The sequence below is a fragment of the Equus quagga genome, chromosome 10, assembly GCF_021613505.1.
Source record: "Equus quagga isolate Etosha38 chromosome 10, UCLA_HA_Equagga_1.0, whole genome shotgun sequence".
NCBI lineage: Eukaryota > Metazoa > Chordata > Mammalia > Perissodactyla > Equidae > Equus > Equus quagga.
In genome coordinates, this window is record NC_060276.1 from 83,142,090 (window position 1) to 83,156,315 (window position 14,226).

The 14,226-nt window shown below is 53.0% G+C and overlaps 1 protein-coding gene across 1 annotated transcript; it reads right to left on the reverse strand.

Moving 5' to 3' along the window:
* Positions 1 to 13,063, reverse strand: CCDC22 (coiled-coil domain containing 22). Its single transcript, XM_046672538.1, has 17 exons — positions 12,856 to 13,063; positions 11,584 to 11,761; positions 6,605 to 6,737; positions 5,729 to 5,835; positions 5,517 to 5,583; positions 5,246 to 5,424; positions 3,712 to 3,906; positions 3,119 to 3,181; positions 2,914 to 3,033; positions 2,240 to 2,359; positions 2,034 to 2,150; positions 1,829 to 1,930; positions 1,638 to 1,745; positions 1,284 to 1,379; positions 969 to 1,028; positions 814 to 888; positions 1 to 368 (listed from the first exon to the last, which is right to left on the reverse strand). The coding sequence occupies exons 1-17, from the start codon at positions 12,903 to 12,905 to the stop codon at positions 255 to 257; spliced, it is 1,884 nt and encodes a 627-aa protein (XP_046528494.1). The 5' UTR covers positions 12,906 to 13,063; the 3' UTR covers positions 1 to 254.
* Positions 13,064 to 14,226: the final 1,163 nt, after the last annotated feature.

Sequence of the window (14,226 nt, forward strand, 5' to 3'; positions counted from 1 at the left end):
TCAGAGCCCCTCATTTATTTGGGATCCAAGGCCCCAACCCCCAGTGCTGTCCCCAATAAACTGCAGCCGAGCTCCCACACTCTGGATGATCACCCCAGATAAGGGTTGGAGTCAGGTGGGCAGGGGTCTAGTTCAAGGCCACAGCAGGAGGAACTAGACAGCTAACAGAGAATGGCTGGGGCAAGTGCTTGGCCATCGCCCCCTACACCCCAAATCCCTGTCTAAGCCGGGGGGAGACCCCTGCTGGGGGCTCCTCAGGCCTCACGGACCCGCCCCAGGAGGCCAGCGTTCTCCTGGCGAAGGGCTCGGTAGTCCTCGCGAATCTTCTCCAGGTTGCTGAGGGTCTTCTTGCCCATCTCCGTCTCAATCTAAGGCAATGAAATCACATCCCTTCAGCATGCAGGGCCCTTTCCCAGCTCCTGCTCACCACCTCCCTCCATTACCTCCACTCGGGGCCCCTCCCGCGCTCCTCCCACCCCCTCCAACAATAGCCTGCTCTGTCCCACTGCCAGGCCTTTGCATGTGTCATCCATCCACCTAAAGTGTCCTTTGCTGCGTGGCAGGGTTACCCACTACATACTCAAGCTGAAGCCTCTGCCAATGGCCCTAGGAGGCAGAGGGCCCTGTGAAGACCCTCAGGAAGAAGCTGGGGCTCAGAGTAGGATACTGGCATGTCCTAGGTCACCCAGCTACTAAGGGGCAAGGCTGAGACTCCAGCCGTAGTCTGTGTCTGGTTCCACAGCCTCTCTCGGCATAAACTGAGGAGCTGTGCCCTGGCCTGCCTTGGTTTCCTCTCCTACCCCCAGGCCTCACCTGCTCCTCAAGGTCTCGAACCTCCCGCATGATAGTGCCTGTGTCCTCGATGGTCTGGATGAGCTGGCTGCAGTTCTGGGGACAGCAGGAGCAGAAGGCTTGTACCCTAACCCCGCCCCTCCCCAGCCAGCCCCCCAGCACGCTTCTCCCCTCACCTCATGCAAGGCAGCTAGATACTTGTAGGCCTTCCGAACAGCATCATCCTTCTTGGCATCCTGACCAGACATAAGGGACCTCAAAGGTATCAGTGGGCTGTCCCCCCGCCCCCTCACACACACCACCCCCAGGTTCCCACATGGCCACCCTCTCCCACTCCCCTGACTTCATCCTCCAGGGTGCAAAGCCAGGCCTGAGCATTAGTGTACCTACAAGACTTATGCAGGGCCCAGGCCCAAGCCGGCCAATGAGCAGATGGGCAGGCAGCAGCCCAGCCCCACCCCACCTCCCACCCGGCCCGGCCTGCCCCACACCTTGAACACAAGCTCATCAGTCACTGCAAACGTCCGGTCCAGCTTCCCAGACAAGGAGTTGATTTCCTTCTGAAGCTCCTTCGTGTCAGACAAGATCTGGCAGAGACCAGGGTAGCCATGAGCCCACGTCTGGGGCGGGCAGCCAGCTGAGGGTTTTCATACATCCAGACAGGGCCTGTGTATTACTGTGTCTGGGGTGGCTGGAGTGGACCGTGTGGGACTGTTCTGTGTCAGGGTGTGACCAGGTAGCTCTGCCTCAGAGGGTGTGAGGTCCCTGTGTGGCCACGCTACACACATCTGCCCCTTGGGCATGTCTGGCTGTATGACCCACTCTGCACAGCCACAATGGTGTACCTTAGTGATCTCTTCCTTCTGCTTCCGGATATTACCCACAATCTCCAGGATGCGCTGGGTGTAGGCCAGCCGGGACACGTCTCTGGGCAGGGTCTCCAGCTCTGACACCTAGGCAGGGATACAGCAGGCACTCCCCTAGGACCCACACCCCACCTGCTCCAAGCCACCCAGGGCCCCTGCACGGGCCTTACCAGTTGCTTATAGATCTCCTCCTTCCTTCGGGCTTCTTCGGCAGCTGCCCGAACACTCTGGTGCAGCTCCTGGATCTCTGCCAGCCTTCGAGAAGATTCCAGCTGCCAGGACCCCATGGGTAGAGGGCAGTGAGCAGAGCACAGGGATGGCCACCTAGGGAGGGAGAAACCTGCCCCATCCACAGCCCAGGACCCCACAACCTACCTCTCTGCAATCCTGGAGCTTTCGGAGGTGGCGATACTCAGCAAGGAGCGGGACCCGGTGTTTTTCCCACTGACCTGCCAAGTGGACGACCCGCTGGGCACTACTCTCCACCACGAGCTGGAGGTGGTGGTAGGGAGATAACACGTCACACAGGCTGGGCCCTTCCAACTCTGACCCTCCCCACCCAGCCCCAGCACCAGCCCCACCTGCAGCTTGGCGAGGTTGGCAGCCCCGTCGGGCAGCAGCTCCACTGCCCGGCTCTTCAGGCGCAGGGCCTGCTCACGCTCCGCCATGCTGAGCTTGCTCTGCCGACACTCAGTCTCCACCTGGCACCCCGTGACCCCCCACTCCCAGTCAGTGGAGGAGCCTGGCCACATACCACAGGCTCCCAGCCCCCACCGAGCCTGGAAAGCCCTGGCCTAGCCCGAGCCCCCACAGATGACAACACACCCCTCTAGCTCCTATAGGCCCCTCGTCCCCCTCCTGATAGCAACAGAGACCTATAAGCAGTGCTGGGCACCCACAGGCCTGAGCCCTCCACCTCCACACTGACCCCCAGGAGCCCTGACGAGCTCCACAAGGTCCTGCCCATACAGTCTGAGTGCGAGACTCACAGACACCCACAAGGCCCCACTGACGTCCACCGGTGCCTCTAACCCCTGCAGTTCCCATCCCCACACCCTACATCCCCGTCTTATCCTCACCCATTCCCCTGAACCCTTAAGAGCCCCACATGTCCCCAGCGGCCCCCACAAACCTTTCCGACATCTGCAGACCTCTACAGAGTACCTCTTGGCCCCCTCTAGTCCCTCTAAGCCCTCTAGGCCCGAATTGTGACCCAACCCCAGGCGGGCAGCCCTTCCCCCACTCCCGCCCTCACCTGCACGAGGCTGATTCCCAGAGTCTTCATGTTGGCTTCAACCTCCTCAATGTTGCGGTTCACTCCCTCCAGCTGCTCACGAAGGGACTCCAGCTCCTGCTCTTGAGCTGCCCACGTGTCCTGGGAGGCACAGGCCAGGTGGGGTTGGGGTGTCAGGTTCACTAGACAGGCAAGGGCCCAGGGCACCCCCCGCTGCTCTGCTCACCTGTTCAGGCCGCCGGGAGGTGGCTGGCACATCTGACACCTGGGCTGCCTGGGCCTCCGGCTCCTGGGGAAGTGAGAAGGGAGCATCCTGGCTGTCAGGGAAGGCCCCACCTCTGACAGCCCAGCCCTCCTAGCACCGTCCCCATGCCCACTCCATCGCTGATGGCTGTCAGACTGTAAATGTACGAGGATTAAGGTACTCTCTGTGACCTCAGACTAGAGTGTTTACTCGTAAATAAACTTCCCTGACCCTGACACAGCTCCTGCCCACCTGCCCCATCTATGAAGCCCCAGCTGCCCGTGAGAAGGATGAGGGCCCCTCTGAGTGACCATCCAAGGAGAGAAGATATGTCCAGAGGAAAATGCCCAGGAAGGCTGAGGTTTTGCGCAAACAGCACCCCTTCACCCTTTCTCCAGTGAAATCCCTGAGAAGCCAGGGGACCCCTCTGGGTACTCGCCCCGAGTGGGGAGAGGGCACACCCACTGGTAACACAGGAACCTGTGTGGATAAAGTGTGGTGTCTGTCCATAAAGCACCCCTCCAAGCTGGCCTCGGCCCCATCAGCATGCCTCCTGTGCACTCAGGCCCACCCACCAGGTGGAAGGTGAACTTCTCTGAATGCGTGAAGCGGGAGCCCTTGGGAGCGCCAGTCCTGGCCCCAGCACCCCAGGCCTGCAGCAGCTCTCCCAGGTCTCCGGCTTGTGGGGGGGCCCCCGGCCGGCCCCAGGTCTGGCGCAGATGCTCAGCCAGGTGCTTCTGCAGCCGCTGCCGATGAGCCCGTGTATCCTCCTGGAAACAGAGGGTGAGGCAAATGGGAGGGTGGAGAGGCCTGCTGGGCAGCCAAGGCCCTGCCTCCTCCAGGGAGCCGCCTGACAAGGTGCTACCTACAAGCCACACCCGCCCTCCAGCCTCTCCCACCACGGGGGCCCGGAACCCACGCTCCTGGCCCACCGGTCTGGGAGCTCCCCAAGAACGGGGCCCCCTCTTCCTCACAGCCATGCTTCTCTCCACATACTCACTCCCCGCACTGGAGGAGACTGTGGGAAGGGAGCGAAGTAAGCCTGCATCCCCCAAATCCGAGAGCAACACTGAAAGGACATGCGGGGACGGAGACAGACAGAGTGCTGAGCAAAGAAGGTGCTGGAAGAGAGTGGAACAGAGAGGGAGAGAGACAAGAACGGGGCAGTGTGGGGACGACTGGGGAATCTGGTCATGGACTCAGCGTGAGACGGTACGAAGAGCTCACTGCTAACTGCTAGGGGCGAAAGTGGCCCTGGGGCTACATTACAAAGTGAAGGCCCTTATGAGTTAATAGATGTGTGCTGAAGTATTTAGAGTGGGAATGACATGATGTCTGGAATGTGTTTTAAAATAATACAGGAAAAAAAGGTGGGGGAGAATAGATGAAGAAAGACTGGCAAAATACTTATAGTTGAAGGTGGGTGACAGGCATATAGGATTCATTAGAATGTTCTCTCTACTTCTGTGTTTGAAAATTCCTGTAAGTTTAAAAAAGAGAGACAAAGATGGATGAGAAGGCAGGGGTTGGGGCAAGGGCAGACAGAAAGAGACGGTTACAGAGGTGGACAGAGGGGAGAGGGGAGAGACACAGCACAGAAATGAGGAGACAGAGAGACGGGCAAGAAAGAGGGGCCACAACACCACAGAACGAGAAAGACGGTGACCTCTAGAAGAGAAGAGACAGCACAGAGCTCTAGAGACACAAGAGATGAGCATCGGTGACAATGGCAGAGACAGAGAGACTCAGGGGCCGAAAGAAGGTAGTAGAAACAAGGAGGAAGGGAGCAAATCCTGACTGCTTGGGTTGCTAGGAACCTCGTGCACATTATTCGGTTGAATGCTACCCCGAGAGGAAAGCACTGCCCCACCCACGTCTCCGAACAGGAAACGGAGGCTCGGAGGGGAGAGACTGACTTGTCCAAGGCCCACAGTCTTTCTGACTCCAGTGTTCTTTCAAGGGGGGAGCAGGGGAGGTGCGTGCAGAGGGGAGATGACAAAGAGAGGGACAAAGTGGGGAAAGTAGAAGGAGAGAGAAGCAATGGGAGACGAAATGGGAGCAGCAGTGAGCAGGGGCCTTGGAAGCAGGGAGCTAAGCATTGGGCGGTACCTGGGTGGGGAGGCGGGGTGCCCGGTGGACCCAGTCCTCGTCCCCAGGGTGGTCCCGGCCCGTGTGCTGGCAGAGCTGGATGGCATGGCGTTCGAGGAGCGAGGCCGCCCTCCCAGCAGGCTGGGGCACCTGGGTGGGAGTTGGTAGCAGCAGGGGACTTGCCTGGAACTCTCGGGGCTCTGGAGGCAGAAACAGAGTCAGTCAGCCCTCCTGCCTCACCACAGTCAGGCCCACCTCTACCCTTCTCGCCAGCCCCTCCCCACAGCCTCACCTCCTCTGGAACTCAACTCAGGCATGACCAGCCTGCTGGTGTGGAAAGGCCTCTGGAGGGCTGAGCCCTGGTAGGAAAGCAGAATCAGAGCTTCCAGGATGAACTGTGATGGGGGGCATCAGTGGGAGGGGGTCAAAAACCTGAGCACCCAGATGGGGAGAAGGAAGGCAAACCATGGACAAGCAACATCGACATGAGTTGGAGGGTCCCACCTGGAGGTGCTGCAGCTTAGGAGTGCGGAGGAGGGGTGGGACCCAGGGCACGGCCAGCTGGTCACGGATTTGGCTCCCGATGGCCCGGAGAAGGATAGCTGAGTCACCTATTTGGGGGTGGGGAGGGAATGTCAATCAGCTCACAATGCCACAAGTCCAAAAATGCATCCATCGCTCCCTGACCCCCTCCCCCGAGATGCATATCTATCTAGCTATCGTTCTCAACTCGGTTACTCAATGAACACTTATTGAGGACCTGCTATGTACCAGTCACTGTTAGACTCTCAAGATACCTCAGTGAACAAACGGATGAGTGGCCCTGCCCTGCCGTGCTGGCATTCCGGTAAAGCAGATCATGACCAAGGGCATAAGGACATACAGAAAACTGTCAGGTGGTGATCAGGAAAGGAGGACTGTTGAGAAGAAGATGGGATTTTAAACACGGCAGCCCAAGGAAGGCCTCCCTGAGGAGAAATGTGAACAGGAACCTCCAAGAGGTAAAGGAGTGAGGATATCTGGGGGAAAAATAATCCAGCAAATATGAAGGCCTGGAAGCTCGAGTGACCCAGCGCGTCAGAGGAGCATCAAGGAGGCCAGTGTGGTTGGAGCAGAGTGGGCGATGGGGAGCAGGCAGGAGGTGAGGCAGAGCAGCCCCTCCCAGCACCAACTTACCACCTGGGTGGGCCCCAGCCCTGGCCCCTTGCCCGTGCCCTGCACCCCCTCTCCCAGCCCCCATCCTCTCACCTAGCTCTCCCAAAGACACCCCCCCACCTCTATCCATCAACCTTTTCACCACCTCCACCTCTCTCAGCCACTATAACATCCAGGAAGGCCACCCTCTCCCCCCACTCTCAGTACGCCCCAGGCACCCCATACCTGCAGGCTGGTCTGCATCCTCAGAGGCATCGGTGGGCAGACGCTCGGCCAAGAAGAGAAGCAAGTCCCGGAGATCAGGCTCACTGGGGTAGAGGAAGTTCTGATAGCCAAGCTCCAAGGGATAGCCCAGGTCCTGGGAGTTGAGGAGGGGGCCCCTATCAGGCAGGCAGGCAGGACCCTAGACCACAGATGCTCCCACTCTCACCAACCACCACCTTCCAAACCTCCCCTGGGCTCCCCAAGACCTCCAGGCCTCTGCGGGGAGCCACAGAGGAATTACAGTCAGTGCCACAGAGAGCAAGAGAGAAGAGCAAAGCTCTGGCCTTTCTAACCATGACTCAAAATCCAGAGGCCATCCAAGAGAAGATAGGTATTTCTAAATACAAGAAATGAAATAAAGATTTTAAAGAAAAAATATAATGAGCAAAGTCAAAAGAGTCATGACAAGCTGAGAAAAAATATCTGGAGCTCATATCACAGGCAAAGAGTGAATCTACTTGGTACATAAAGAGTACTTAGAATTAAACCAGCAAAAAAGACCAGCAGTGCGACAGAAAAGCAGGTGAAAGACAGGAACAGACAGTTCACAGAAAAAGAAATGAAAATGGCCCTGAAACATGTGCAAATATGTCCAGTCTTGCCTGTAAGAAAGACATGAATTAGGGGCTAGCCCCATTGCCTAGTGGTTAAGTTTGGTGCACTCCGCTTCTGCAGGCCAGATTAGGTTCCTGGGTGTGAGTCTTCACCACTTGTTGGTGGCCACGCTGTGGCGGCAACCCATATACAAAATAGAGGAAGACTGGCACAGATGTTAGCTCAGGGACAATCTTCCTCAAGCAAAAAGAGGAAGATTGGCAATGGATGTTAGCTCAGGGTCAATCTTCCTCAGCTTTAAAAAAAAAAGGACACAAATTGAAAGCACACTGAGAGAGCGCACACAAGCATCACTGCCCCGGGACCACCTGACGGTATGTTCTCCCGAGGTGCACGCTGGGAGGGAGATGCTATCATCCGTGCGGTGTTCCCGCCCCAAACCTGAATCTAATCAGGAGAAAACAATCAGACCAATTCAAATTGTGGGGCATTCCATGAAACAGCCAGCCTGGACTCTTCAAAAACATTTATCGTGAAAGAAACAAAGAAATGAAAACAAAGGAGGACTGTTTGACATGTAAGATTAGAGTCGTAACAGTGAAATAAAACGTGAGATCCTGGAGCGGACTCTGTGGTTCAAAAAACAGCCACAAAGGGTATTTTTGTGACAACTGGGGAAATCTGACCGTGTACTAGATATTAGGTACTATTCTATCAATATTCAATTTCATGGGTGTGATCATGGTACTGTGGCTATGCTGGCCAATGGCCTTTTACTGAGGAGGGGAACCCTGAAGGTTTTAGGTGTGAAGTGGCATGATGTCTGCCACTTTCAAATGGTTCAGCAAAAAAATGTGTGTGTCTGTGTATCTATAGAGAGAGAAAAGAATGGAGCAGAATGTTAACAACACAGGACGCTAGGAGAAGGGTATACAGGTGTTCATTGTTCTACTTTCATTTTTCTTTAAATCTGAAAGTTTTTCAAAGTACAAAGCTGGCGGGGGAGAAACTATACTGAAATACCACTCCCCACCTATTGAACAGGTAAAAGTCGGACAGTACCCTGAGTGAGCGAGGCTGTAGAGAAACAGGCACTCTCTCATACACTATCTCCGGAGAGGCAAAAATTAAACAACCCCAATGAGGGCAATTGGGCAAAATCTAACAAAACTACAGATGTGTTTACCCTTCCACCTAGCAACCCTACTTCCAGGAGTTACCACGGAGATATCCCTCCAACAATTCAAGAATATATACACACCAGATTATTCATTACAGCACTCTTTGCAAAATATTGGAAACTTCCTAAATGTGCAAGCACAGGAGAGTGGTTGAATAAACTATGGTACCTGCATACAGTGGACTAAGATGCAGCTGTAAAAAGGAAAAAATGATTTAAGATCTCTATTGTCTGATATGAAATGATTTCCAGGAGATATTGTTAGGAAAAAAAAAAGACAAGAAACTAGGTATATGCTTTCTTTTGTGTAAGAAAGGGGGGAAATAAGAATATATATTCATGTTTGCTTATATCTGCATTTTTTAAAAAAACTGGAAAGATACACAAGAGGGCCGGCCCCAGGGCTGAGTGGTTAAGTTCACGCACTCCGCTTCAGCAGCCCAGGGTTTTGCCAGTTCAGACCCTGGGCGCGGACCTAGCACCACTCATCAAGCCAAGCTGAGGTGGTGTCCCACATAGAAGAACTAGAAGGACCTACAACTAGAATATACAACTATGTACTGGGGGGCTTTGGGGAGAAGAAGAAGAAAAAAAAGAAAAAGATTGGCAACAGACGCTAGCTCAGGGCCAATCTTTAAAAAAGAAAGATACACAAGAAACTCACCAAAGTAATTCTCTTACAGCAGACAGCTAAGAGCACAGTGAATGGTGTGGAGTGAGTGCCGGGAAGACTTCTCAAGCCATCGTGCTACTTCTGTCACACCTTGGAGATCTCTTTTACCCTTTCGGTAGTTAACCATCTTTTACCTAGTTAAAATTCTTTATATTAAAATTTCCCTATTCAAATTGCTGCTGGGGTTTCTGTCTCAAGACTGGACCCTGACTGACAAAATAACCTACTCAAAACAACAATTTTTTTTTAAAGAGACTACAGGCTTTGGAGTGAAAAAACCTGGGGTTGAAATCCAGCCTGTGCCACTTACTGGCTCAAAGGCCTTGGACCGGTTATTTAACCACCAGGAAGCTCAGTTTCCTAGCTGGAAAATGGGGCCGACAGTACTTTCCCTATGTGGCTGCTTTAGGGATAAAAGAGACAATCAGGGTTCTGGGTCGGGACTGAGACACAGGCCTAGAGAGAAAGCAAGCCTTTTTCTGCCAGAGTTGCTGTTGGTCTAGAGCTGCACGGTCTCTGAAAGCAGTCTTTCTTGATTGAAATCCAAGCTTTTTCTCTAACCAACTGTGTGACCTCAGGCAAATCACTTAACCTCTCTGTGCTTCACTTTCCTCATCTGAAAAAAGGGATAGCAACAGTACCTACTCAGAAAGTTGCCATGAGGATTGACTGAGTTAACACCACGTTACCACAGTGCCCGGGCGCAGAGTCCACACTCAGAAAACATCATTATTATATGCATATGTGTGTACTGCGTCACAACATAAGATACATCTATTTTGGAAGGTCACAGTCAAAAAAGTGTGAAAACCACTGGCTTTTAAGCTACTTTACTTTGAGTTTTTTCCGAGACCTGCAATCAAAGAGTTGTGACTGATACAGAAACTCATTCCAGGAGTTGGGTGTGTGAAGTGACAGACATCAAAATATGGAGGTGGCTGAGTTGCAGAAAGTGGTGTCAGGAGCAGGGAACATGAAGAGGCAGACGCCAGAAGGCGGTGCTGCTGAGCAGAGGTGGCTACAGGGGCAGCACACAACTGGGCTGAGAGACACCCCTTCTGCCTGCTGCAGGCAAACTGAGGCTCTGGGGCCAGACAATCACATGAACCTCTTGATCACCCAAAACTCCGTACTCTCTGCCCCACGCTAAAGTCAGTGTGAGCAAAAGTGGGTCAACACCAAATCCAGTGGGAGACGGCACTGAGAGAAGAGAGCAACAGAGAATCGGGCGAGGCCTGGGCCCCAGCCCCTCCTCCACATCCCCCACTGTGCACTCGCTTTGCCAAACAGAGGACATAACCTCCACCTCATACAGTGCCATCCTTGACAATACAGCCCCAGGCCAGGGGACAGCCCCAGCCAGAAGGACCTGAGAACTCCTGAGAGGTAGGTGAACCTGAGAGCTAAGGGATGGGCAGAGCTCAGAGGCCTAGGGCTAAGAGACAGAAACTGCACCAGCCATGGACTAACGCAAGAAACTTGACCACCCCGTCCCCTGGGGCTAAATGGCAGTTTTCACCGTAGTTACTCTATCGTCCCTCCACCACCACAGACGGGGTATGTCGGCCGTGTTTACATTCATTATGTAGCCACAGGTTGCTGGAATGCAAGCAGCCAGATCAGGCCTATCTAATAATAGTAATACCACTTACACATAGCTTATTATATCCAGCTTTTCATATAACAACTCATTTTTAATCCTCACAGCAACCCTACGTGGTAGGTACAATCTTACACCCATTTTACACAGGAGGGAACTTAGGCGCAAAGAGCTGAAGAGACTGGCCCAAAGTCACAGAGCTAGTGAGCCAGGAGAAATGACATTATCCTGAGCCCTTGGATCTAGTAACTGGACACAGCTCTGTTCTGGGGAGGTGGGAGGGCTTCATCAGAAGGCCCTTTATCTATGATAGAGACAGTTTGGGAATTATTCTCACGAGAGGCAGGATGGATGTGGCTGCCACAGGGGAATGCAGCAGACACTGTTGTAGTTAACAGGCCTATCTTCCCCTGGGTAACCCTCCCTCCTCAACTCCATGTGATCCTGAAGGAGCAGCCAATCACAATGCCCTGCAGGGGTGACCATGTGATCCAGGCTGGGCCAATCAGAGTACACAGTGGTTAATTTAGGAGTGAGCACGTGAACCAAGGAGGGCCTTTTCTGGAACTGGTAAATGGATACTATAGGGGAAAAAATTCTCAGTGCTAAGCTTAAAATGTGGGAGCCAGGGGCAGCCCAGGCACAAACTGGATTAACTCATTTAATGCTCATAACAACACAACCTTTATCACCTCGATTTCACAGATAAGGAAACTGAGGCCCAGAAAGGTTAGGGTCACACAGTTAGCATGTGGTGTAGCGAGGATCTGAACTACTCAGGAAGTTTGACCGTAGAGCCAGCAGCCTTAACTAATGAACACTAAGCCACAAGGGGAGGTGGCAGAGAGGAAAGGCAAGAGTTTCAAAAGAGCATGGTGACTTTGTGAAGGAGGAAGGAAGAGGCTGTGTGTATTCGGGAGGAGGGCACTCACCATGCAGGCCTGAGCCAGGCTCATGGCCAGGCGGAACCGGGCGGACATGGCCAGAGGCAGCAGGGGGCTGAGGCCAGAGCCCACGGCAGGGTTGATCACACGCAGGCAGCGAACCACAGCTTCTACAACCAGCTCAGTGGTGAAGGCTCGCAGGGTCTGCACATCTGGTGGAACTGCCCTGAAGAAGAAAGGGGCAGGCTCGATGGGGGGGAGCATTCAGAAAACAGGGATCAAGCTGGGCCGTGCTGCCTTCTGGAAGCCCTGGTACTGGGGTGGGGATGGGGAGGATGGCCACAGTTCAGACAGGTCCTGGGTGTTGGTGACTGTGACTTCCATTTGGAAAACTAAGAACTGGGAAAGTCCTCAGGTCCTAAGACCTTGGTGTAGAGGATTGGTGGATAGAAGGCATTTGAGTTCAAAACATCTCAAATTTCCCTATGTTTAAAAGCCCCAAATTTCTGGGGTCTGGGAAGGGCAAGGGGCCCAGGGGGCATGGTCTCTGGGTTTCTGGGTCCCCAGATATCATATTCCTTGCATGTCAGTGGTCCCTAGATATTGAGCTGCTAGGGTTTCGAGACTAGATGTTGGAAGGCTGGGGTCTTCGGAAGTTCCAAATGTCAGGGTCCCTGGATGTCAAGATCCCTGGACATCAAAACCTCCTAGTTTCAAGCAATCCAGATATCAGGCTCCCTAGATGTTGGCATCCTGGGGTTTTAGGGCCATCGAATGCAGGAGTCCTTGTATGTCAGGGTCACCAAGCATTGAGATCGCCAGATTTTAGGGTCCTGGGGTTTTAAAAGCCCTAGGCGTTGGGAAACCGGGTTTGAAGGTTCCCAAGCATCCAGTGCCAGGGTTTCTGGAGTCCCTGAATGCCAGGGTCCTGGGGTTTTAAGTTCCCTGGTTCTCAGGATACAGGTGTCTTAGGATCTTCAGATATCAAGGTCCCAGGGTATTGATGTCAAGATCCACAGTTTTTAGGGTCCCGGGTCTTGAGGTTCCAAGGTTTTAAGGTTTCCAGGTGTCTGGGTCCTGGAGTTTGGGGTTTCTCAAGTGTCGGGGTCAAAGGGTTTGGAAGGCCCCTGATGTCAGAGTGTGAGAGAGCGCGCGTGTGCGTGTGTGTGTGTGTGTAAGGGGAACAGGGCGTCTTAGGGTCCTGGAAGTTGGAGCCCTGGATGTCAAGGTCCGGGGTTTTAAGGTTCCCGGGTGACTGGGTCCGGAGTTTTGGAGTCCCGGATGTGGGCATTCCGGGGTAGGCGGGGGCTGTGTCCTTACGTGCCGGCCTGGCGCAGGGAATGGATGAGGATTCGGTCCGCCTCCTCCATGGTGGAGCCGTGTTCGAGTCCGGGGCTGGGTCCAGGGCCGGGTCCGAGCAAGAAAGGCGCAGCTGTTGAAACCCCGCTCAATGCCCGCGGTCCAAGGAGTGTCACGGGCTGCGCTGGGAGAGACGGGAAGTGTAGTTCCGAGAGTGAGTGCAGCGCACGCCGGATGCCTGGTGTCCGGGTGCGAATGTGCACGCGCAAGCTTGAGCGCGCAATGGCTGCTGGGAGTTGTAGTTCTTCCGCCTGCAGTCCCGTGGGCTCTTCCAAGTGGGCAAAGGAGTGTAATGCGTGCGCGCGTGCGTGCGTGCGTGTGTGTGTGTGTGTGTGTGTGTGTGTCTGTGTGTCTGTGTGTCTATGTCTGTGTCTGTGTGTCTGTGTCTGTGTCTCTGTCTCTGTCTCTGTCTCTGTGTGTGTCTGTGCGTCGGTGTGTGCGTTAGGAGGGAAGGGGAGGGACGGAGACTGACTTCTTGACTCATTCATTTAAGGCGGCATTCATCTTCTAGATTGTGGAAGTGTACAAGTCAAGTACAAGTTAAGGGCAAGAGCTTTAGCACAAAGCGACTAGGGTTGAGTCTCAGCTCTTTAGCTCAAGTCTTTAACTCAACTTGCTAAATGTGCAACCGTGGGCAGGTTACGTAACTTCCCAGTGTCTTAAGTTTCCTCGTCTACAAAATGAGACTATTAATAGTGCCTGCTTCCTAGGAGTAAAACAACTAATTCATGTAAAGCACGTTGTACTATGTGCCCGACACATAATACGGTAAAAAGCACTATGTAAGTTGTAGTTACTAGTATTCAGGCATTCAATAAATGCTTTATTTTAATATGTTATACATATGTGTATACTCCAAAGAATAATTACACAGTAAACATTCATCTAACCACCGTTCGTTAAAAAGACCACCCTGTCTTCATTGCTCAATAGTGCCACATTTGTCATAAATCACGTGTGCATATATGTGGAGCTCAGTTTCTGAACTCTGTTCTTACTTACTGTAGCCTTATAACAAGCCTTGATATCTGATATGGCAAGTTCTCATCTTGTTCTTTTTCAGAGGATTTTGGCTTTTGTAGGTCCTTTGTATATCGATATACATTTTAGAATCAGTTTGTCAAATTCCACGGAAAAATCTTTTTGAGATTTTGTTTGGGAGTGCATTGAATATCTAGACCACATTGGGAAGAATTGACATCCTCACAATATTAACTATTTCAATTAATAAATTTAATATATCTCTCCATTTAATTAGGGCCTCTTTAATCACTTGATAATATTTGATAATTTTTTTCCTTGGAGATCTTGCACATGTATTATGTTAGAGTT

Excerpts from the sequence above, each read along its gene's own strand:
- CCDC22 (XM_046672538.1), bottom strand. The coding sequence starts at position 12,905 with ATGGAGGAGGCGGACCGAATCCTCATCCATTCCCTGCGCCAGGCCGGC. Across the intron at positions 3,907-5,245 it reads CACCCCGCCTCCCCACCCAG|GAGGATACACGGGCTCATCG; the intron begins GTACCGCCCAAT and ends CTCTGTTTCCAG. Across the intron at positions 1,380-1,637 it reads AGAAGGAAGAGATCACTAAG|ATCTTGTCTGACACGAAGGA; the intron begins GTACACCATTGT and ends GGTCTCTGCCAG.